This window comes from Carlito syrichta, unplaced genomic scaffold (genome assembly GCF_000164805.1).
Source record: "Carlito syrichta isolate Samal-C Ts95f unplaced genomic scaffold, Tarsius_syrichta-2.0.1 Scaffold311032, whole genome shotgun sequence".
NCBI lineage: Eukaryota > Metazoa > Chordata > Mammalia > Primates > Tarsiidae > Carlito > Carlito syrichta.
Window position 1 is genome coordinate 313,168 of NW_007255128.1, and position 25,635 is coordinate 338,802.

Genomic DNA, 25,635 nt, shown 5'->3' on the forward strand with positions numbered 1-25,635 from the left:
CTGACACTTTACTTCTGAATACTTTCGCATCTATCTCCTGAGAACAGGAACATTCTCCTGCAGAACCACAAGACCATGATCATGCCCAAGAGATTTAACCTTGATACAGCATTCTCTATTATACAGTCCATGTTCAATTTTCCCCAAATTGTCATTGACAACTTTTTCTAATCCAGGATCCATTCTAGGAAGAGGTATTACACTCTGTTGTCATGTCTATTTAGTTATTTAGCATATTTACTTTTAGCAAGTGCTTTGTAAAACAAATTTCTAAGCCCAAGGCTCTTCTTCCCTTTCTATTTCGCTAAAGTGAAGAGCTCACCCAGAGGACCAGGAGTGGGTTAGACAGTTTCTCCAAAGAAATTGGCTGGCAGACGTCGGGGGAAGGACCCTGAGCACAGTTCTTGGAGTGGCTGTCAGGCTTTTCAGTGAACTGAGTCCTTAAGTATATCGGGCAGATTTTATATGTAATTAAGAGGGGTTGGAAACTACAGTACAAGTGGTTTTAGTTTTATAACACAGAGGAAGATAAAGTTAAAAAGTTTAGTTTCTTGTCAACTAAGTAGACTGTCTTGGATTTGTCATAAGGCTCTTCTGCACTTAAAACAGAGGAAGCATCATGTTGAAGAGGAAGGGGAAAGCCCAGCCTTATACTAAAGCCCTGGATGGAGGATGGGGATGGATGACTGTGTTTCATTTTTTCCTGGTAAGAATTTGCTTTATTTCCCCTTTCCTATTGCCTGAAAGCAGGCTCTCTGGAGAAAGGCTCAGAGCAGCCTAAAACTAAGACCACTTAGATAATCCTCGGCATTTGTGTAGAGAGGGGGCAGAACAAGGCCAGGGACTGCCAATAACTGCCACCGTCAGAAGCCCACACTAAACTCAGGAAAAAGCTGAAAATGTCCCCTAAGGGAAAGCAGAAGCCTTTCCATCCAGTCCTCTTCGCTTCCTGCCTGTGATCCCTTATCTCTAGCGTAGAGGTCCCCAGTTCTCAGGCCATGGACTGCTAGTCCTTGGCCTGTTAGGAACCAGACCGCACAGCAGGAAGCAAGAGTGAAGCTTCATCTGTTTACAGCCACTCCCCATCCCTGGCATGACCACCTGAGCTCCACCTTCTGTCAGATCAGCGACACCACTAAATTCTCATAGGAGTACAAACCCTATTGTGAACTGTGCATGAAAGGGATCTAGGTTTCCGCTCCTTGTGAGAATCTGATGCCTGATGATTTGGGGTGGAGCTGAGGCGGTGATACTAGTGTTGGGGAGCGGCTACAAATACAGACAACCATTAGCAGTGAGGTTTGACTGCAAATCCCCAACCCCAGGTCCTTGGAAAAACTGTCTTCCATGAAACTGGTCCCTGATACCAAAAGGGTTGGGATCTGCTGCTCTAGCGAATACCCCAGGTGTGACCAGCAGCTCTGCCCTGGCTGCATGGCAGTTAGGATTTGGTGACAATCATACTTTTCACTATCCCAGCAGTAGCCCTGGGACATGCTCAAAAGTGCTTTGGGGTGGGTTCCCTAGCTCAGCCCAGTGCACTCATTGGTAGCAGGTGGGGACTTTCCCTCTCTTTTGGCCTGCTGTCTACATCCCGGCCCATCCCCACTCATTAGTGACTTATGCTGGTTTTTTTTGAGTTGGAGTCTCACTTTGTCGCTCCCGGTCACCGCAGCCTCAACCTGCTGTGCTCCAGCGATCCTTCCACCTCAGCCTTCCAAGTAGCAGGAACTACAGGCGCGAGCTACCACGACCAGCTAATTTTTTGATTTATTGTAGAGATGAGGTCTCACCAAGTTGCCCAGGCGGGTCTCAAACCCGCAGGCTCAGGCAATCCACTCACCTCAGCCTCCCAAAGCGCGGGATTACAGGCTGAGTCACCGAGCCCGGCAACTTACGCTGTTTTTGATGTGTCTGGAAAGGAAGAAGAATGTAGACTCTAAAATGGGAGGCTTACTTTCCTTCCTCATCCATAAACAACTAGACAAAGCATTGTTTTTAAAATTAACTTCTTTCCCTCATCCTCCCAAAAACTCTTTGGGTTGCTAAGTGAGAGACAGTGGTGAAATGTGTCATCAGCAGGCCCATTCTAGAAAGCCAGTGAATCTCATTACAGCTATGCCCCAAATAGTCTACAGTGGCACCAGCTCCACAATTCTTAAGTGTTCCCAGATAAATTATATTCATTTTGAGATGTACTCACAAAAACACCCTTTTCTTCCTGCTACTTCTCCCCTGCTCAGCCCTGTGGTAAGCAGCTCACAAGAAAGGGCAGTGCAGGTCCTGGTGACTAGTCACAATCCTGTAGTCCACCATGTGGACAATTAAGAACTCTATAACTAGAATGATGGGAAAACATTATGCCTCCTGCCCAGGGATAGGAAGGGCAGCGGTCTCTAGTCGGAGTTTATGTAATACTAAACTCTTAACAAATAGGGTACTATTTGTTGAGCATGAACTTCATGACCAAAGAATGTGAAATCTCATTTTTTCACTCAGAAATATTACTAATAGGGAAACTAAGGATGCCTAAGTGTGAGATCCTTTCCTGTGCCTGGGCCACCTCCCCAAATCACAGACTTTGCAGAATTGGCACAGTCAGTGAAAATATGTAGTTTTCCTGTCTTTTTCCCTAGTAGCCACCCTTACTTTTCCTACATTACCATCTGAGGATAGGAAGTTATTTGATCAACCTAGCTGCTGATAAGAAAAACTACCTAGTAACCAGATTAATGAACAATGTCCCATTTTTTCAGGGTGTGATGCTGCTTGTTAAAGCACAAAAAATACACTGGATTCTGTTAACAATGAACTCATGGGCCAATCATCCAGTTTTAATGTGGATGACTGTGCTTTTGTTTCTGTGTGAGTTACAAGTGTTCTTTTCTATAACAGATGAGCTCCTGAAAAGGTAAGTGAAAAATAACTGAATGTTCTTTGGAGCTCCCTGCTTTAAAAAAAGGTGGATTCATTCTTGCCAACTTACCACCCTTTGTAAGTATCTATTGTATGAATATCCTCTGTATTCAGTCTGTCTCATTAGACTGAATGTTCCATGAAGGTAGGGACCATGTCTACATTGCTCACCAGTGTACACTCACTATTGTAGCCCCAGCCCCAGCATACAGCCTGAAACATAGTAGGTTCTCAATAGATACTGTTGGTGGATAGACAAACTGACACATACATTTATGAATAAATGAGGAGGAAGAGGATGGGTGATGAAATCCAAGAGGTAGAAAGGGGCCTTGTAAGACATGTTAGAACACTGGCTCTTATGTTGAGGCTATGAGGAGCTAATGAGAAAAATTAAGCAAGGGAATGATGGGGTCAGATTTGCTTTTCAGAAATAAAGCTCTGGCTGCAGGGTGGACAATAGGTTAGTAGGGGTTATGCCAAAGCAGGGAGAGTCATTGGAGGAATGCTGCAATAAGACAGATGAGACAATAAGAACCTAAGCGCATAGCAATGAGAATGGAGAGAAAACACAGATCTGAGCAATATCAAGAAGGTAGACCTAGTTGGAGAGAAACCAGATGTCAAGGAAAGAGAGGGAGTCAAGAGTTCTAGGTTGTTGGCTTAGGTAACCTGAGGGATAATGAATGCCATTCACTGAGCTGAAAGCCATAGTGAGAAGAGAAATTCTGAAGACGGTTTGGATGGTTTAATTTTGAACTTTCTGAGTCTGAGGGTCTTATAACATAACCGATAATGTGTTAGCATATAGTCTGCATGCATGTGGAGCACAGGATCTGCATATTGAAACCTGAGTCAGCATACATGATAATTTGGACTTTGGGGCAAGGTGGGTTAAATCGCCAGGGAGAAGAAGGAAGACTAGAGAGAACCCTAGGAAAGATCAATGTCTAGGGAAAGGGTGGAGTAGCCCACAGAGGAAACTGAGAAGCAGAGGAATAGCAATCTAGAAATGTAGTGTCACAGAAGCTAAGGCAAAAATTTCCAGGAGAGAGTGATGAGCAGATGCTACTGAGAGGTCAAATATGATAGAAATGACAGCAGTTTGTTAGTTTAGTAACAAAGAAGCCTCGATAGCCTTGATAAGAGCCAGTGCAATGGAATTTAGTCTTCAGTGAAGCAGCAGGATGAGGAAACAGATACTGAACAGGCTATTCTGTCTGTGAAGGTGAGGAAGAACTAGTGATATTATTGAAGGACATAGGTTTAAAATAAGCTGTTATTAAAGTAACTCAAAACCTGGTGCTCTGTACTCAAAGCGGGTCACTGAGGCTGAGCCAGTCCCCTTCCCAAGACAATAATTAGAATGATCTGGTGAGGAACCTCTTAATGTGGGGTGGGATGGGCAAAGGCAGGCCTGCTTAAGGTGTTCCTGCCAGGTTCAACCCAATTGTAGAGCCCTTAAAGATAAGAAGGGGCCAGGCTCTGTGGCTCAGCCTGTAATCCCAGCACTTTGGGAGGCAGAGGTGAGTGGATTGCCTGAGCCTGCAGGTTCAAGACCAGCCTGGACAACTTGGCAAACCCTCATCTCTACAAAAAAAAAATTAGCCACACATGGTAGCACGCACCTGTGGTTCCAACTATTTGAAAGGCTGAGGTGGGAGAACTGCCAGAGTCCAGCAGTCAACACTGGGGTAGCTTTGAGTGTGCCACTGCACTCCAGCCTGGGCAACAGAGTGAGACTCCAACTAAAAAAAAAAAAAAAAGATAAAAAGGAAATGGACTGGAGAAGTTCTATGGCTCTTATTTTGAGGTGAGCTATTTACAATGTGTCATGTAGACTCTGGTGATGGAACTGACACCACGCTAGGTCCAAAGCATGGGATTAAGTAGGATAATGCAGATTTATGAAGTCTGCTAAATTAAGGGGAAATCTAGACCTTGGGAGAGATTTTTAGTATCTTTTAATCAAAATGGAAACAAATTTGGAAGTTTTCAAGTGGAAGGGGGAGTATGGTAGATGCAAAGACTCTTCCCAGGGTCTTCTTGATACATGGTGGAAGACACAGACTCTGTTATTAGAAATAAGCCCACATCAGTCACTCTGGCCACTCCCAGACATCAAGGACAGACCAGGTAGGAGAGGTTCTGAACTAGGGGGACCAGTAGCTAGTTAAATCCAGGTGGTTAAGAAGATGGAGGTCAGCATCCTCTAGACAGCTAGCAAAGAACCATGTCCACAGAAAAAAAGAAAGCTTATTTTAGTGACGCATTTTAGTGTCCCTTGCTCATGCAAGGACACTATCGCCACTGTTTACTTTGACCTGAGAGAAACAAATCTAGGTCATTTGAAATTTGCATACATTTTCTAGCCTGATTTCCTGATAGATGTGCCTTGGAGAAAAATATGGCTTCAAATTGCCTGAACAGGGACCTGATAAAATGTTGATTCTCATTTTTGAATATATCATTCTGCTGTCCACAACACTGTTCATTCTAAGTTTTGTACCTTCTATCAAATCAGAATGTGAAAAAATATATTAAAGGACCTCCTCCTCACAACTTCAACTTTTGCAACCTCTGAGCATTCCACCAATTCTTTTTTTGAGTTGGAGTCTCACTCCCTCGTCCAGGCTGGAGTGCAGTGGCACACTCATGGCCACCCCAGCACTGACCTGCTGGACTCCGGCAATCCTTCCGCCTCAGCCTTCCAAGCAGCCAGAACTACAGGTGCGCATTACCATGCCTGGCTAATTTTTTTGATTTATTGTAGAGATGATGTCTCATCATGTTGCCAAGGCTGGTCTCGAACTTGTGGGCTCAGGCAATCCACTCGCCTCATTCTCCCAAAGTGCTGGGATTACAAGCTAAGTCACCCATGCCTGACCAGCATTCCAATTCTTCATCCCTTGCCTTCAGACAACAATATTAGTCTGAAATAAGAGTCTAGCGATGAGGATGAGAAAGAGGGAAACGTTTGGATGATTATTTAGAAGTATGAGCTGAGGGGAGGTATCTAAGAGGAAACACATCTCTGACTCAGGCCAGTGGGTGGATGGTATCAATTAAAAAAAATGAAAAGTAGCAGGTGTAGGACACAGGAAAGATGGGTTAAGGTTTGTCAAGTTGAGCAGAGTTAAAAAGATACGGTAGATAGTTATATGAATCTGAAGCTCTTGGGAAAGCAGAATGCTAACACAACAAAACAAAATCAGCTAATTAAGTGCCAAATACTAAGTACTTTCCCATAACTTTCTCAATCTTCACAGTCCTATGAGCTAAATAATATTTCATTCTCTGCACTTTACAAAAGAAGCTTAACCCGTACAAAGTAGTTGCTCAAGGGTTGCCCTCATAAGGAAGCAAGGCAAGGACGCAAGTGAAGGCTGACTGACTGCAGAGCTGTACTCACACCACCACCATGAGTATGTGGGTAGTAGTCATGAAAACCTTGAATGACTGTCCAGGGAACAGCTATTAAGATGAGTGCAGAACGACAGAGGAAAACCATTTTCTGGGAGGACAGAAAGGTGCAATCATTGAAAAAGAAAGTACTGTGGGTTTTGTTTCTTTTGAGTCGGAGTCTAACTCTGTTGCCCAGGCTGGAGTGCAGTGGCACACTCATAGCCACTGCAGCCTTGACTTGCTAGGCTCAGGCAATCCTTCCACCTCAGCCTTCCAAGTAGCTGGAACTACAGACGAATACCATCACGCCCGGCTAGTTTTTTGTGATTTATTGTAGAAACAAGGTCTCACCAAGTTGCTCAAGCTGCTCTCAAACCCCCAGGCTCAGGCAATCCTCTCACCTCAGCCTCCCAAAGTGTTGGGATTACAGGCTGAGCCACTTTACCTGGCCGTCCTGTGGTTCTTAAGCTACGCATGCGCAAGTTGAAAGCAGAAGTGGCCTTGAAAAGTCAAGACTACCAAAACAAGTAAAAGAGGAAGCTAGGAAGACCCCACCGACACTGAGCACAGTGGCTCCTGAACATTGAGTGTGAATGCAGACACTGGCTAGGTTTCTGTTTTAAGTTTCCCCTCCTGACCCCTGCAGGTCAGTCTGGCTGTTAAGCAGAAAGGGAGAGAAGTACTTAACTGCCCCAAGGCTAATGAGAATTCTGAGAAACAAAAGTGAATAATCTTCTTAGAAAGCAAACTCGACCTCAAAGGAGTGGCTCTCCTAGTATAGGGAACAGGGCAGTGCAGGAAAGATTAAGTGGGACAAAAAGGGGAAAAAAGGATGACACAAGACTCGCACATAATGTGACTATCCCAGTTAACCCCTGCTGTCCTGGAATAATTGAACACTCTCTTTCCCTGTCGAGTGACCCAATTTGGATAAATTATATATTCACCCTATTTATATATCAAGTGGGGACATATAGGCACTCAATAAATACTATTAAGTACTCAGCTCAGGAGCAGAGTTCAAGCAAAACTAAAAACAGGTATTAATGATTCCTTTTTTGGACGACCCCCCCCCCCAAGGTAACAAGAACTAGCTAACAGATACCACTGTAACAGGAGGGTAGTGGTCAGTCTATCTGGGCTCAAACCTCAGCTCCAGTAACCCCATCATAACTTTTGCTTCTCTAAATGTTTGAAATGATTAAATGAGATGTTTTCATTTAAAGTGCTTAGCCACTTTAGAAGGAACGACTCCCCCCCATAAAATATAAGATGTATAACGAGGGTTACCCAATTAAGCAAAGTGGTAAATGCTAATGAGCTGTGGAAACCATAACTTCTAGCAGCAGTAACCTCTGTAACAACTCACTGCCTGCTTAGACTCTGGTCTGCTTTGATGTAGGTAAATGTGTTTGTGATGGGGATGACCAAGACTTTTGCCATTTTCTTTGTGGTCTTTCAAGAAGAGTTTGAAGCCACCTCGGAGCAAACTGGTTGGATTGGATCCATCATGTCATCACTTCGCTTTTCCGCAGGTATAAGCTGGCAATAAGCTTGCTGTCCAAGAACCGCAAAGAGCAATTTCAATGACTCCTGTCAATAGTTTAAAACTGAAGTGTTCCTAAAATTCAGGTTCACTTACTAATATGTAATGCTGAGAAAGTAAGGAACTGCAGCATTTGGCCTTCACTTGACTTGTAACTAAGTTGGGAAAATAAGGTTCAAACTAAGAAAGTTGAAGAATTATTTAATTCCATGATTCAATTTTTCATGCCTTCTTTCCAGTCTGGCAATGCCTTAATACAGGTTCACTGAGCAAGGGCCTCAACCTGGAGATCAGACCATAAAGTTCTAGTCATCTAAGTATACTCAGAACAAAACCCGAGGGCCAATTTCTCCCTTCTGGTTTTATCTGAAGCTGTAATATGATAGAAGAGCAGATTAGTTATTCAACCTTGCTCTGGTCACTAAATGTTAACTCTTTTGGGGGAGTTTTTATAAGCATTTTCAAAAAGTTCTCCTCCAAACCTTGTTTACAATCCACTTTCTTTTTTAAACTCTCCCAAAAGACAAAATAGTGTCGGACTCATAATATTAATAAATTCAATCCTTTTCTGAAGACTACACAAATACTCCAAAGTAGAGTCCTCATTTATTTAAATCACACATGAAAGAATAAGGGATGGCCGAGTACACTTACCTAAAAGTTGCCTTTCTTCTTCTAAGGTCCCCTGGTTGCCATTACTTATGATAGACTTGGAGAGAAAACGACCTCCATTCTTGGGGCTTTCCTTGTTACTGGCGGCTATCTGATCAGCAGCTGGGCTACAAGCATCCCCTTTCTTTGCGTGACTATGGGACTTTTAACTGGTGAGTCCACTGCAAATATATGACTATAGGAAATGAAACAGGAACCTTCTCTTCTATCGTTCTTGAGTCCAAAAGGCCTAGTTATATTATCTTGGATCCAGGAGACTATCACATCTGGTTCCAAGTTATGTGAAAGTGATTCCAAACTATTATGTTTTTCTTTTAGGTTTGGGTGCTGCTTTCTTGTATCAAGTAGCTGCTGTGGTGGTCACCAAATATTTCCAAAAACGATTGGCTCTTTCTACAGCTATTGCTCGTTCTGGAATGGGGCTGACATTTTTGTTGGCACCCTTTACAAAATTCCTAATGGATCTATATGACTGGACAGGTGAGCCACCTAAGTTCCTGAACTATCAACTCTGCAAGACTTAGTGTTCAGCTCAGTTTCTTTGATGACTGAAAGTAGACTTTTAGAGCAATCAATTTCACAGGGTATCACCAGAGAAGAAATCAGCATGATTTCTAAGTATGCTCCTCTTCCTTATAGAATATACAAAAGATATCTTGAATTACTTGCATGCTTTGCCAGTTCACACAAGCAACTCAGAATTCACCACAGGGCACTCTATGAATCTGAAATTTTGCAGTGAAGGTGACACCCTGGGAGAAACAAGACTTTCCCCTTCCCTTACTAAAGCATTCATTTTTCTCATTTTCCCTTTAAGGAAAAAAACCTGCATTTTAATAATGCCTCCTCCACCAGACTCACTAAGAAAAAATATTTTGGTAATATTATGTTCCTTAATAGTTAATCATTTATATATTGTTAACTATAAGTTTCCACAAATGAATAAAAACCACTCATTCCACAATTTTCTTTTTATCTGAGACAATATTTGGATTAAAGTAATCTAGGTTGGGCTCGGTGGCTCAGTTTGTAATCCCAGCACTCTGGGAGGCCAAGGCAAGTGGATAGCTTGAGCCCACGGGTTCGAGACCCACCTGGGCAACTTGGCGAGACCTCATCATTACAATAAATCAGAAAAATTAGCCAGGCGTGGTAGCGAACGCCTGTAATTCTGGCTACTTGGAAGTCTGAGGCGGAAGGATTACTGGAGCCCAGCAGGTCAAGACTGCAGCAGCCAGGAGCGTAACCACTGTACTCCAGTCTGGGAGACAGAGTAAGACTCCAACTCAAAAATAAAAAATAAATCCAAATATATACATATGTATGTGTGGATGTGTGCATCCATTCATATGTCTATTTCTATCTACATAGCAGTTTTGTTGAATCTTTCCTTTCCTAAATAAACTATTCAGTGGCCTCATGGTGAATGCTGACAAATCCATGAGTAGGACAGCAGAGCCTACAGCCCAGTTTGTCTTCAGAAACATCATATGAAAGTCACAGCTTGGTCAGGACATGCTGAATTCAAGCAAGTATTCAGCTTCAGAGGCAAGATTAGCATCTGTCTTCTTTTAAGGAAGTTTAAAAAAATGTCATGAGGTGAAAGGATGCCCCCTCTTCTTCCAAATAATTCTCATCATCTACTTCTGTATCTAAATCTATACCCCCACTTAAGGATACTTAAAATCCCGATTTAAAACACATGGTAATTTTTTAACATTTCAAATATTCCCTTCCTCCCAAAAAACCAGCTTTGTCTTTCCCTTTAGCACAAATAACATCTCCTTCCCTCCCCTCTATTGTTGCAACTTTTTGGTTTTCCTATCTCCAAAAGACCCCATTTTACAGGGATACAGCAGTGTATACAGCTGATATGTAAACCTGGGGGGCAAAGTAGTGTTTTCAATAATTAACGGATTACGTGGTGGTCTCTCTTCTGAGTTCATGAACGCAGAGTAATACTGTGAACTAAGAGGTCGTTTTTAGCTTAACTTCTCATTTCTCTCCTGTTTAGGTGCTCTTCTATTATTTGGAGCTATTACACTGAATTTGGTACCTTCTAGTATGCTCTTAAGACCCATCCATATCAAAAGTGAGAACAATTCTGATCTTAAATATAAAGGTAGCAGTTTGTCTGCATGTGATCCAGACATACCATGTGAGACAGAAACATCATACAGCAATGAGACACAAGACTCTACCATCAAGGACAGTACTATGCAGAAGACTGGACAGCATGGTAACATTTTAATAGTCCCACAAAATCCAAGTGAAGAGTTCAACAATGAGCCTAACAGGAACAGACAGTTAATAATAAGTAATGGAGAAACCTGCAATAAGGGTAGTTTGTGGAGCTGCACACAAAAACTCTTTGATGTTTCTCTCTTCAGGAATCCTTTCTTCTACGTATTTACCTGGTCTTTCATCCTCAGTCAGTTAGCATATTTCGTCCCTACCTTTCACCTGGTAGCCAGAGCCAAAACTCTGGGGATTGACATCACGGATGCCTCCTACCTCGTTTCCGTAGCTGGTAAGAAAGCCTACTCTGGCTCCCACCCAAAAGGAAAGATGAACTTAATTCTACAGAAGTGTATTACATTTTATTAGAAAGCTGAAGGAAAACACAAGGGTTGTGAGAAGGCCAGAAAAAGCACATTTTTTTTTTTGAGTTGGAGTCTCACTCCGTTGCCCAGACTGGAGTGCAGTGGCTCACTCCCAGCCACTGCAGCCTCGACCTGCTGGGGTCCGGCGATCCTTCCGCCTCAGTCTTCCAAGTAGCTGGAACTACAGGCGCGCACTACCACGCCTGGCTAATTTTTTTGATTTTATTGTAGAGATGAGGTCTCACCAAGTTGCCCAGGTGGGTCTCGAACCCACGGGCTCAGGCAATCCACTCACCTCAGCCTCCCAAAGTGCTGGGATTACAGGCTGAGCCACCTAGCCCGGCTAAAAAAGCACATTTTTTGAGGCTAGAAAAAGCATCTGGGCATTTCCCTGTACAGATCTCTTTCACTGCACCTGGCACACAGGATCCCCTACTAGATAGTGGACTTCAAACCAGTTTTATCTTCATATAACAATGTCTGATCCAATAGACAGTATTTGTTGGAAAAATACTGTATTTCAAAAAGCTGATACTCAGTGGCAATAGCTACTCCAGGAAACAGAAAAGCCCAGGCAGACAGTATAGGGGCGTGGTTCAAAGGATTGGTTCTGGAGCTAGACTTCCTCAACTCAAGTTCCTGCTCTGTATTTCCTAACTGTGTGGACTTCAGAAAATTACTTTCCTTCTCTGTGCCTTAAGTTCCTTATCTGGAGTATAGGAATAATAGTAGCTTCCTTTATAAAGTTGTCAGGATTAAAAAGTAATGCATGTAGAGTTTAGGATAGTGGCTGGCCCATGGTAAGTATTCAAGAGTGTTCTACTAATATTTGTAGCTAAGTATTTTCCCCCTTGAACTCACAGTAGACAAATAAATTCAACTTAATTAGAATATAAAGTTAAAACCATTTTAGCTGAATATTCACAAAAATGCTTCAAAAGAGAATGCTTGATTCAGAAGATATGGATTCTCTCAACTGACAAAATAGGGACTCATGAAAAAAAGTGAATTTTCTAAGCAATGGAGTAACTTATGCTTTGAACCAAAGAAACAATCTGAAGTACAAAACAACGGGAGCTTGTGCTAATCTTGTGAAAATCTTTCAGTATTTAACTGCTACATTAGCTTATACTAATAACAGGATAAAGAATGCTTTGTTATCATGAAATTAAGTGAAGAACATGTTTTTTAAATTTTATTCAAGCTACACCATATGTCAATGTTCAAAATACGATCTTTCATTTCCAGACATACTGCAACAACTTTCAAATTAAGCATAATGAACTTCGGAGAACTTAATTCCTAAAACTTCATATACAATTGTATGAAAGAATCTCAACCTCTAGATTAAAAAAAAGTTTTTATTGTTTATACTCCAATCTTCAACCATATGACTTACCCCAGAACACTGACCTATGAGTCTACCAGCCTTTTAGAAATCTCATTTTCTCACCTGCAGAACCTCTTAGAGGAAGGGACTGTAAGGCCTCCTGAGCCCAGGGTCCTCTGCAGCCAGAGATTCCCAGTTTGGTGGTATAACTTTCCAAACACAGAAAGAACACCTGGCAACTTGATGAGTCTACTACACAACTCTAGAGGAGCTCTTTTATTACATGTGTTTGGAGTAAGTAAATGATCTATCATAGACCTCCTGGCAGACAACTGAAACCACCTTTTTCTCACATATCCTGGCCTCAGGATGAGGTCCTGTTTCTTGGGAGAAAATGCTTATGCATTCATTTTTCAAAAGGGCTAGGACAATAAAATCAGGACAATAAAATCAGGTTTTCATAAGACTTTCTCAATACTGTTCCAGGAATCCTTGAGACAGTCAGTCAGATTATTTCTGGATGGGTTGCTGATAAAAACTGGACCAAGAAGTATCATTACCTCAAGTCTTACCTCATTCTCTGTGGCATCACTAACCTCCTTGCTCCTTTAGCCACCACATTTCCACTACTTATGACCTACACCGTCTTCTTTGCCACTTTCGCTGGTGGTTACCTGGCGTTGCTACTACCTGTACTGGTGAGTAGACATATTCATTAACATTGTTAGGTCATTTAGTAAAAGCAAGTATCAGAAACAATCTCCCCAAACAGAATACATACTTTGTATTAATTTTATAACTAAAAAAAGAAATACCAAAGACTTTAGAAACCCTATAGCTATATCCTGTGCAGTTATTCGCCTAACCTTGAGGGGAAGAGTGAGAGGACTATCCACGTAGGACATAAGACAGGAAAAAAATTAAAAAGGGCTCAGCAGGATTCCATTTTGCTTATCAGTCTTCCAAGAGATTAGGCTTGTGTTCACTCCTCTCCTTCAGCTCCAGAAATTTCCTTGGCTGTTTCTAAAACACAATCTTTTAGAGTTCCCTGAGAGTTCTTCAAGAGAAAAAGGGGTGTCCTGACCAGTATGGCTTCTCTCTTGAGGTTAATACCTTGGTCCTGTGTACTTTAACAGGGACATTGACTTTTTTTTAAACTTCCTTTCCATGTTTACCCAAATTGACTTGAAGTCCCAGTCCCAAATGCAACTATACAGATACTTCTGTGTTCTGGGAACCCTTTGGAACCCAATGAGTTCTTCTTAGAACCAGGTCCTCAAATGCTGGAACAGAATACCTGGAAACTTCTGATCTGATGTCAACAGCATAAGCGCTACAGGATACTTCATGAGGCCTAGGCAAAACTAAAGCTTTCTAAAGCTGTTTCTTACAACCTAATGGTTGACACTTAGCCACAGGTGGACTCAAGAACATCACTGTCGGTTCAGATTGTAAACACCATTTTCTAATAGAGAAAAGCAGCAAGGGGAAAAATTACCCCTGAACCAACTAAAAGATTAAAATAAAAGCAAAACTAGTGTGCCTTAACTGGTAAGCTGAAAACACCGCCTGCCTAGCAAAGTTACTGCTTGCTATTTGACCTCAGCTCTCTTTTATAATATTAGGAGCAGAAAGGTCATCCAAATCACTTCAGAAGTCAAACTGTTCACAGTTTGAGATGATATAAACAGTATTTGATCCTTTTAGGCATAAGTCTCTACAGAATATCAACCGTAATATGGCTAACAGTGAGTTCTAACTCCTACAGGTTGATCTATCTGGGAATTCCACGATACACAGGTTTTTGGGATTTGCTTGTTTCTTTGCTGGGATGGCCGTCCTTTCTGGACCACCTATAGCAGGTAACAGCTTAGTCACATTCTGAACACATTTCAATAGCAATAAAAGGAAACAATGATCCAAAATTAATGGTAACATGTAATTATAGTATCAAGTTAAAAGAAATCAGTGTTTCTGCCTTTTTTTGAACCTATTCTCACTACCTCAACAATCCAGAAAAATCTGAAGGTGAATTCAACAGATGTGCCCTAAGCAGATGCTTATATTCTTTTGGGAGTCCTAGAGCAGAGACTGGATGCATGTCTGCTTGTTTGAGGAGAAAATCCAGAGTTTTATTAGAGACTCAAAGACTCATGATGCTTAAAAAAACAAACAAACAAACCTTTAGCATCTTTTATCTAAGGAGGAGTCACTTTTATAACACCTGAAAGCTGTAAGTCTGACCTTTGTTGTTCTTACTGTGCAGGGTTGTGCAGTATCTGTTCTTTCAAAGTGGGACATAGGTCCTTAATATTCTTTCTGTACCAAGGATGAGAAGATACTTGGCCTAAAGAATCTCTGTGGAGAAGATTATCCAGGGCCCCTGGAAAACATTATATATAAGTACAGTAATATTTAGGGGAGTTCTGTTTATGAAAGTTAACTTTAAGATTGAAGTACTGGCTGGGCGCAGTGGCTAACGCCTATAAATCCCAGCACTTTGGGAGGCCAAGGTGAGAGGATTGCCTGAGCCCACGGGTTCAAGACCAGCCTGGGCAACTTGGCAAGACCTCATCTCTACAATAAAAAAATTAGCTGGGTGTGGTGGTGCATGCCTGTAGTTCCAAACTATTTGGAAAGCTGAGGCAGAAGGATCACCTGAGCCCAGTAGGTGGAGGTTGTGGTGGACATGAGCGTGCCACTGTACTCCAGCATGGGTGACAGAGTGAGACTTCAACTCAAAACAAACAAAAAAAAAGATTGAAGTATTGTTTTACATCCACTTTTTACCTAACTGGGCATTCTGTGCTTACTGAACATTTAGTTAATTTGATACTATTAAAAACTTGACTACTCATAGAAATATCACTAGGGAACAGGCTTATTAAACTTTAGTTTCTTACACATCACAGTTCTCAAGTACAAATTGCTACAGCACTTGCAATCATCCACAAGAAACTTGGCCTAAAATTTACTTCTGCTTCTTTTAGTTTGGAAGAAAGAGAACAGATTTGATCTTGCCCCACTACCATTTTTTTAAAAAAAAACTAAGTTTTAAGCCAGGCTCGGTGGCTCAGCCTGTAATCCCGCGCCTTTGGGAGGCCGAAGTGAGCGGATAGCCTGAGCCTGCGGGTTCGAGACCCGCCTGGGCAGCAAGACCTCATCTCTACAATAAATCAAAAAATCAGCCGGGTGTGGTAGTGCATGCCTGTAATTCCAGCTACTTGGAAGACTGAGGCGGAAGGATCACCAGAGCCCAGCAGGTCGAGGTTGCGGTGGCCGGGAGCGGCCACTGCACTCCAGTCTGGGCGACAGAGTGAGACTCCAACTCAAAAAAAAAAAAAACAACTAAGTTTTACAACAGTGTTAAGTTCATACCTCTTATGACTTAGAAAAGGTAAATATTAAAATGTAAAAAATATAAACTTAGGATAACAAGAATTACTAGTGGGAAGAAAAAACACACCACTATCTGATAAGGGTCAATGTCAGTAAGACACAGAAAACAGAGTTCAGATACAGTCTGTTGATGTATTTTTTTTCAATCTTAATCTCTCTTCACTGGCTGTCCCAATGACTTGGAACTTTTCAAGTCAAAAGTAACAGGAAATAAATACCAGGGCACAGTATATCTTATTCAAATAATAAAGGCAGAAACAAAACTACAGTATGTCTAATGTCCTATATTTTTTTTGTATACTTCTTAAAATAAAATGCTTAAAGAATTTAATATATGATAATATATGAGAAGACAAGGTAAGTTTTGTGAGGACCATTACCTGAAAAGAAAATGTGATAGGTGTGTGAGTTTTAAAATCAATTTGCTGGGACATGATCTTTTTCATTTTTTTAATGAAAAAGGATAGATTACAACAAAGCAAATTAGAAAACAGTGTATCACTTTATAGTGAAATTTTTATTTCATACACATACACCTAAGTAACGTAAAACATGATATGAAATACTTCTGCCAATCAGTCAAAAAAAAGTTTATAAGCCTTTATTACCCAAAATCCAAACTACCCTTCACAATATGTGAGTATAAAAAGAGCTTATGATAAATTTTTTTACCCACTAATTCCGAGACTACTACTTACATACTCATAAATTGTATACATTCTACACAAAAGGAAAAGAAAGTAATAAAGCTATTGCTGAAAGCTTACGTAATGGACTTTCAGTCCAAGGGATACTCATAATATCTTTTTTTTGTTTGTTTTTTTTTTTTGAGTTGGAGTCTCACTCTGTCACCCAGACTGGAGTGCAGTGGCCGCTCCCAGCCACCGCAGCCTCAACCTGCTGGGCTCCAGCGATCCTTCTGCCTCAGCCTTCCAAGTAGCTGGAACTACAGGTGCGCGCTACCACGCCCAGCTCATTTTGATTTATTGTAGAGATGAGGTCTCGCCAAGTTGCCCAGGCGGGTCTCAAACCCGCGGGCTCAGGCAATCCACTCACCTCAGCCTCCCAAAGGCGTGGGATTACAGCCTGAGCCACCGAGCCCAGCTACTCATAATATCTTAAACAAGATTATGATAATATAGAATTCAGTTTAATTTCCTTCTCTATACCATGATCTCTCATTGGCTACAATCTTTGCCACTAAGTATCCTGTTGAAGAAATTTCATGAAACTCTTGCTACTGTAAATCATTCCTCTGTGAAATGACAAAGAGGACTTTCCAAAAGGTTATTAGATTTGTTTCTAACTTCTGATTCCAGCAGCAACTACCAAAGAAACATCAGAAATGTTGATTTACAGATAACTCGGTTCTCAACAGGTGTGGCCAGTCATGTTATTGTCTGTAGTTTTAACTAAATTGAAAGGCTTAGTAGATAATAAAATATTAAATTCTCAACTAAACTTAGATCTTCAGATCTGTATGAGATTCTCCTTTTTTACTTACCTGGATCTGTTATTACCAAATTAAAAGTTCAGACTCCTATAAAGGATTACTGGCATTTAAAATTAAGAATCCAACAAAAGTAAAACTGTTTACAATAATCCTCAGTCAAAACACTAGGAAAAAATGGTAACACTGATTACATGAATAATATCTTTCTCTTTCCTGCATGGAAATGAAAAAGAAAAAAAATCGTTAGTTCTATATAACATATTTTAACAGTTCAAGGAAAGAAAAAAAGCAAAGGAAATTTATAGGATGAATATAACTGTTTTTAAGAATACAATATTTTTATTTTTAAAAATATGATGCAGCATATGGGTAAGAAAATTCTTTATATCCCTTTCTCAACTTCTTCCATTCTTTTTTTGACTTGGCGTCTCACTCTGTTCCCCAGGCTGGAGTGCAGTGACACGATCACCACTTACCACAGGCTTGACCTCCTGGACTCAGGTGATCATTTACCTCAGCCTCTCAGTTAGTTGAAACCACAGGGTGCACTTCACCACACATGGCTGATCTGTGGCTTTGCCGTAGAGACGAGGTCTCAGCAAGTCACCCACGCTGGCCTTGGACCCCTGGGCCCAGGCAACCCTCCTGCCTCCATCTCCCAAGAGCTGGGATGACCGGTGTGAGTCACCAGTCTGGCCCCACCTTCAATCTCTTGTATTTCTTTTTGAATAGAAATATGGTAGCAACCGGTTATTTTTCAAATCTTTGCTGAAACTGATAGGGATTAAGGCCCACTCCACCCCAGAGTCCCTTCTGTTCCCTTCCAATACTCGGGGACAAATTCAATTTTAGTTAATAACACGGCCTGCACTAGACTAGGTCAGTTTTAGAGTTCTTCTAGATTCCCTGATCAGAGTACTTGGTAAGCCTAAGTTTGGGCCAAATATCGTGGCTCATCCAAACCCAAGTGTTGCTTTTTGTTGGTAGATGGCATCCAGAAATACACACTGGCACTAAGATATAAGCCTTGGAAGGTTGTGGAAAAATGAAAAGTATTGATTTTTTTTTTTTTTGAGTTAGAGTCTCCCTCTCACTGTTGCCCAGGCTGAACTGCAGTGGCATGCTCACAGTCACAACCTTGACCTGCTGGGCTCAGGTGATCCTTCCACCTCAGCCCTCCAAGTAGCTAAAACTACAGGCGCCTGCTACCACGCTCAGCTAATTTTTTGATTTACTGTAGAGACGAGGTCTTGCCAAGTTGCCCAGGCTAGTCTCAAACCCCTGGACTCAGCAATCCTCTCTCCTCAGCCTACCAAAGTGTTGGGATGACAGGCTCAAGCCACTGCACTCAGCCAGAGTACTGATATTTTAAGACATTATTATCTCTAGTAGACCCCTGTTAACAAAAGTAAACCTGCAAAAATACAAAAATAATGCCTTGAGCAAAAAAGCCAGGATATACAGCCGCATTCTCCTACATACAAGCCAGATATAAACTACTTAAGTGAAATTCCTACTCTTGCATCCAATTCCTACTCTTAGATTTGACATGTAAGCTCAAAATGCTAAAGGCTCAATTTCATTTAAAAATAAAACCAATGGCCAAGCACAGTGGCTGGAGACTGTAATCCCAGCACTTTGGGAGGCTGAGGTGAGGGGTCTGCCTGAGCCTTTGGGTTTGAGAACAGCCTGAGCAACTTGGCAAGACTTCATCTCTACAAAAATCAACAAATTAGCTGGGCGTGGTAGTACATGCCTATAGTTTTAGCTACTTAGGTTGAGGCACAAGGATCTCCTGAGTCCAGCAGGTCGAGGCTGGGGTGGCCGTGAGCATGCCACTGCACTCCAGCCTGGGCGACAGAATGAGACTCTGACTCAAAAAAAAAATTTTAATTTAAATTTAAAATTAAAAAAAAAAAAACCACCAAGGGCTCTTATTAGCTGTGCATAAAACAGAATGCAATTCCCCTCTTGTCTATATACTCCCCATTCCCTACTGACAAATGCATACATTATACTAATATACACACATACATTTATTTAAACCAATCACAAATATCTTCTAAACTCCCTTTAACACACACCATAAATAATTATTTGATTACGATTCAGTATTCATTCACTAATTATCAAGAACTTATTAGCACAACACTCGATCAGATGCAATGTGGGACACAGAGAAGACAAAGTTAACTCTCTAAGTCCTCACATGGCTTACTGGGTTCTGTCATGGCACTCACTCTGTAATATACACTGACAAGACATCATACTAAGGACAAGGGTCTAGCACCTCTAAAATTGAGAATGATGAGAATCTGCATTCTTCTTTCACTTCATTAATTGAACATTTGATTAAGTCACTACAACTCATCACTTCATTTTCATACCTTTAACTAAAGACATTCTGAGCTGCAGATAATAAAAATGACCTTAAAGTATATTGACATTTAACTCAAACAGATATTTCCCAAAAGTGTTTTTTTTAAACAAACCCTAGGAAAAACACTCCTAATCCCAAATATTTATGTCAATTGTACTCCAGTTTAAGTTAAAATTAACTACTTCCTAAAGAAGTACATCTCTCTCTTACTATTATTTGCCAATCTCTCATCTCATCTGAAATATCATGAAGTGAAACTGGTAATTTTGCACCAACTCTATTTGTGTTTTATAGAAAAAGACAATGGCTAAAATGGAAACCATCTAAGCTCATCTCTGTCCTATTAACATAGATAAGTCATCTCTTGAAATGAGAGGTCATTCCCTACCTACTCCAACCTTATTTCAGATACAGTATTAAATAAATATGCTATCTGGTCCTCACCGCACCTTTTACTAACCATGGCATCTACAGTTTTATCAGTCATCTTGGCCTATCAATCGAGAATTTCTCTATAGTCCAAAATTTTATTGGAAAAAAAATTACTCAACCTTTGGTTTGCTATAAATCCATTTTGGAGGTTTGAGGTGAGTGGGGGACAAACGAGAAGGCAGAGAAAAGTCCTCTGTCCTCTATAAATCCTGAGGAATATATCATACCCTGAAGAGGCCAAAAAAAAGAATAAAGGAAATCATTTATTTATCCAGTGATTATTTTCCACACAAACCACAAAGCCCTACAAAATTTTACTTTGAATCAGTATTCCTAAGATTTATGAATACTTTCAAAAATAAATTTCAAATAGCTCCCTATTATAGTTTAAGTAGGGGAGGAGAAGTAGTTCTTTCTTTGCAAAAACAACACACTTTGCAAGGCCAAGGAGTCAAGCTTCCAAGACGTAATAGGGACCATACTCCTTTTACTAAAACAACAACGAGTAAGTATTTCCACTTAATCTTATTGAAAATTTCTGTCACAGGGTCTTTAGTGAGTTTCTGTCTTAAAAGGCTCTGAAATTTAAATTTCTAATCATGTTTCCCAAGATTTTTCTTATCGTAGAACACAAAAAACATTTGCACAACACACCCAGAGTGAAAGAACACAACTGCAAATAGCCAGCAGGTGGCTCCAGTGGCCCCAGGGATAAGAGAAAATCTGTCTCTGAACACCTTGGAAGTCTGCAACTATGCTACAACCTAACTAGAAGTTCGGATTCAACACTGACCAGTCACTTACAGAATTCTCAACCACTTTTTTGAACTAGCATCAAGAAACATTAGAATTAAGGACCTTCTGGGTAAATGTCAAGTTTTAACAAGATGACCAGTAGTAACCTTAAGCATGGTAATCCTAATAAAAATGATTCATAACAGCTCAACAAACAAGTTCTAAGCTATCTAGAGGTAGGTGTACTTTTTCTTTCTTTTTTTTTTGAATTGGCATTTCGCTCTGTTGCCCAGGCTGGAGTACTGCAGCATTATGATACTTCACTGCAGTCTCAACCACCTGGGCTCAGGCAAACCTTCTGCCTCAGCCTTCTGAGTAGCTGGGACTTTAAGTGCATGACAGTAAGCATGGCTAATTTTTTAATTTTTTGTAGAGACCAGGTCTTGCTATGTTGCCCAGGCTGGTCTCCAACTCTTGGGCTCAAACAATCCTCCCACCTCTGCCTCACAAAGTGCTTGAATTACAGGCATGAGCCACCACACCCAGCCATAAGCAAATATATAATCTTCTTTTACTTTCAGTGCCACACAAAGGCTACTTATTCCAAAAAAAGAGAGTAGCTGTTTCAATACCAATGAAGTTCAAAGTCTGGGTTACCTAATAACTACTTAAATTTAAACTTGATTATGACAGCTAATGCTTTCATAAGAATCAATAATATGATATAGTTTTGCATTCTACATTTCACCTCATATTCGCTACTATATATAGCATCCTAAAACTAAACACTCCACTGCACACTGTTATCCTACTGAATGGTAACTGGATCTTGATTAGAATTTAAAACATACTAGTAGGAATAAACATTTAAAACAATTACTTCACCTAGATTTTATTTCATCTAATTTTGCATGGAAATAGTTCTAAAATATAGTAAATCATTCCCAGCCCTAGTAAAAAGATATCTTAAATTCAAACATGAGTTCCTTAATGACAGGGATACATTCTGAGAAATGTGTTGTTAAATGTTTTGTCCCTACATGAATAGAGTGTACTTACACAAACCTAGATGGGATAGCCTATAGCTCCTAGGCTACAAACCTGTACAGCATGTCACTGGACTGAACATACTGTAGGCAACTGGAACACAATGGTAAATATTTGTGTATCTAAACACAGAAAAGGTACAGTAAAAATATGATATAATTCTATGGGACTACCATCAAATGTGTTATTGTAGTTAGGCAGTGCATGACTATATTTTACTACTTAATGTTTCAGAAACAATATTCTAACTCTAAGAGTGTGTTTGTGTGAAATGAAAGGATTACAGTTTTCTCTTTCACCCATTTTCACTGCTTCAGCTGTGCTCTCCTGCCATGTTAGTAGCCCTAACTTTTCCCAAAGTATTAATCTGACACCCATGTCTTATAATTCACAGGGCATATATATGCTAGTAAATGTGATGTGCTGGTAGGACTAAAGCAAGAATGACAAGGGATGGTGGGGCACTGGGGGGCAGGTGGGAAGAAAACAGCTTCCTTCCACACTCCCTCTTTTCTAGAAATTTCTAGAAGAGTTCAGAGAAGAGTCACCTATCTCCTAAAGATGCATAATTCAATCACAATCAACACAATACAAAGACTTGTCCTAACTGGTTTCACTCTACTCTCTTGCTTAACTTCAAGAAACATTTATTTTTTTTATTTTTTATTTTTTGAGTTGGAGTCTCATTCTGCTGCCCAGACTGGAGTGCAGTGGTAGCTCCTGGCCACTGCAGCCTCGACCTGCTGTGCTCCAGTGATCCTTCTGCCTTAGCCTTCCGAGTGGCAGGAATTACAGGCATGCACTGCCACGCTCGTCTGATTTTTTGATTTATCGTAGAGATGTCTCACCAAGTTGCCCAGGCAGGTCTAGAACCCGCAGGCTCAGGCAATCCACTCACCTCAGTCTCCCAAAGTACAGGATAACAGGTTGAGCCACCAAGCCCGACTCAAGAAACATTTAATTGAGATACTGATCACAAGTTAAAAGCAACTTAAAGTTAATTGAATGTAAGAGACTACAAAACATTCCATTCATTTTTTTTTTTTAAAAGACAGGGTCTCACTCTTGCCCAGGCTGGAGTGCAGTAGCGTGATCATAGCTCACTGCAGCCTCAAACTCCTGAGTTCGTGTGATACTCCCACCTCAGCCTCCCAAAGTACTGGGATTACAGGTGTGAGCTACCATGCCTGGCCCCATTCATTTATTTTTTATATTGAGAACAGGAGACATGCAGCTATTAAAACAAACAAAAATACATTGAGTCTATATCAGAGCCAAATAAGAGAACAAAGAGGAGAGAAACAACCAGAGCCCCCCCCAAAAAAAGTGGGGACACACTCTACACATCCAATGAGGTATCATGATCGAAGAGAAAGAAAAATCAAAAGATACAATGTAAGCCGAACTAAACCCAGCTGGCTCACACCTGTAATCCTACTACTTTGGGAAGCCAAGGTAGAAGTACTGCTTGAGCTCTGGATTTTCAGACCAGCCTAGGCAGCATAGTGAGACCTTGTCTTTTAAAAATAAATAAATAAATAAAAATTAAAAAATAAAGATACAACGTAAGCTCCATGCAGGTAGATATTTTCACCTATTTTGTTCATGGGTACATACATTCCCAGAACCCAGATCTGTGTTGGCATACAGCACTCAAATTTTCTGAATATGTAATCAAACATAATACAGATCAATATTCTAGGAAAGCACTTCTTAAAGTGAAGTCAGTGGACTCCCAGAGGTCCCTGAAGCCCTTTAGGAAGTCCACAAGGCCAAAACTATTGCCATAATAATATTTAAGAAGTTATCTGCTTTTTTCACAGTATGGACTTCTATAACATTGTGCCTTAGCACAATATTCTTTGCCACCACACACAGTTTTTTTTAAAAAAAGGTGTTTCACTTCAATTCTAGTATGTGTCATTAGCCAAAATATTTTGAGGACCCTCCCACTTCTGCTTTAAGAAAGCATTTAGCATTGAGATTTAAGGGGGACTAGTCACTGTTTAGCCCACTTGGCTCAAGCAGTCAGTCCTTTTTTTTTTCTTGAGTAGGAGTCTCACTCTACTGTCTAGGCCAGAGTACAGTGGCACACTCACGGTCACTGCAGCCCTAACCTGCTGGGCTTAGGTGATCCTTCTACCTCAGCCTTCCAAATAGCTGAAACTACAGGAGCGTGCCACCACACCTGACTAATTTTTTGATTGCCTGCAGAGATGAGGTCTTACCAAGTTGCCTAGGCTGGTCTCGAACCCCTGGACTCAGGCAATCTTCTCACCTCCACCTCCCAAAGTGCTAGGATTTATAGGCATGAGCCACTGCGTTGGGCTTGGCAGTCAGTCCTTCTTGTATACTCTCATAGCCCCCTCCACTTTCCATTCATAGCACTCATCGCATAGTAATTTACGTGGTTGACAGGTTGTTTCCTCACTAAACTTAGTAAGCTCTGTGAGGGATGCACCATGTCTATTTTGGCTCATTATTTTATCTTTAATACCTAGAATACTGCCTGGAATATAGTAAATACGCAAGCATTTGTTCAGTAAAAGGAAAAAAGATAATCAGTTCTCTCACCTTTTTCTTTGGAAACAGTAGTTCATGATAATTTTTTTTGTAAAAGTAGTCTTCCAATAAGATGCACTGTAAAAGGAAACAGTACGTGACCCTAATTTTCTCCACTTCCACTGTAAAGTTAGAGACGAGTTCTGAATCCACAATGACTTTTTCATAGAGTGAGTCCCTAACTCAGGTGAAGCTGATTCTACTTCATCAATGACAAATAAGAAAGCTTGACTAACTTTCTAACAGGTCACCAAACAGACCATTAAGTACAGAAGGCTCCTTCCTCTGAGGAGCAGTTCCTGGCTGAGACTTACTAATGACAAGATCTGCTTCACTAATGGGAATCATTCCTTCCTTCCAGGCTGGATATATGATTATACCCAGACATACAACGGCTCTTTCTACTTCTCTGGCATTTGCTATCTCCTCTCTTCTGTTTCCTACTTTTTTGTACCATTGGCTGAGAGATGGAAAAACAGTCTAGCCAGAAGGAAAGAGGACTGCAATCAAGGGAGAGCTTAACCAAAGAAAATCTCAACTAATAAATAAGTCACTGGAAACATAAGTTTGGAAATAGTCTTTTGTAAAATGAGAAGATAAACCAGATAAGTTCTTCATGTTCCCTCTTGGTTTAGCATTCTGAGGAATGTCTAATTGATAGTAAGACAAGTTTAACAGCAACTTAAATTGTTTGTAAGTATTTGATCAAATAGGCTAAAATTTTAATCAGTTGAAGAAACTACCTCATGTATTAAGTGAAAAACCAAGGCTGAGCGCAGAAGCTCACGCCTATAATCCAGCACTTTGGGTGGCCAAGGTGGAAGGACTGCTTGAGGTCAGAAATTCACGACTAGCCTGGGCAACATAGCAAGATGCTCTTATTTAAAAAAAAAAAAAAAAGGAGAAAAAAAATCAGAGTATACTATAGTAAATTAATCCAAACACTCAATTTTGCCATGGTAATTCAGTCACTAAAATATGTGAAGATGAAAAATCATTTTTCTTCAAGAGTATTAAATATGATTAAAATTGATTGACTACAACTCTGGAATCTGAATAGTAAAACCTAGCGTAGGGAATGGAATTGTACACATCTCACAAAAAAGTTTATCTTTACTTATTGATTAGATAAAGTTTTCTTTGTGTATTACTTTG

At 40.6% G+C, this 25,635-nt stretch overlaps 1 protein-coding gene across 6 annotated transcripts; it reads left to right on the plus strand.

The window, feature by feature from the left end:
• The first annotated feature begins 619 nt into the window (after window positions 1–619).
• SLC16A4 (solute carrier family 16 member 4) lies at window positions 620–25,076 on the plus strand. Of its 6 annotated transcripts, XM_021717776.1 has the most exons (8): window positions 620–706; window positions 7,724–7,856; window positions 8,548–8,691; window positions 8,858–9,019; window positions 10,554–11,069; window positions 12,959–13,170; window positions 14,241–14,334; window positions 24,842–25,076. In XM_021717776.1, the coding sequence occupies exons 1-8, from the start codon at window positions 620–622 to the stop codon at window positions 25,000–25,002; spliced, it is 1,509 nt and encodes a 502-aa protein (XP_021573451.1). In that variant the 3' UTR covers window positions 25,003–25,076. The 6 variants fall into 6 exon arrangements, with proteins under 6 accessions (XP_021573451.1, XP_021573452.1, XP_008066670.2 ...); XM_021717777.1 differs by lacking the exon at window positions 8,548–8,691; XM_008068479.2 differs by lacking the exon at window positions 10,554–11,069 and having other exon boundaries at window positions 24,842–25,053.
• Window positions 25,077–25,635: the final 559 nt, after the last annotated feature.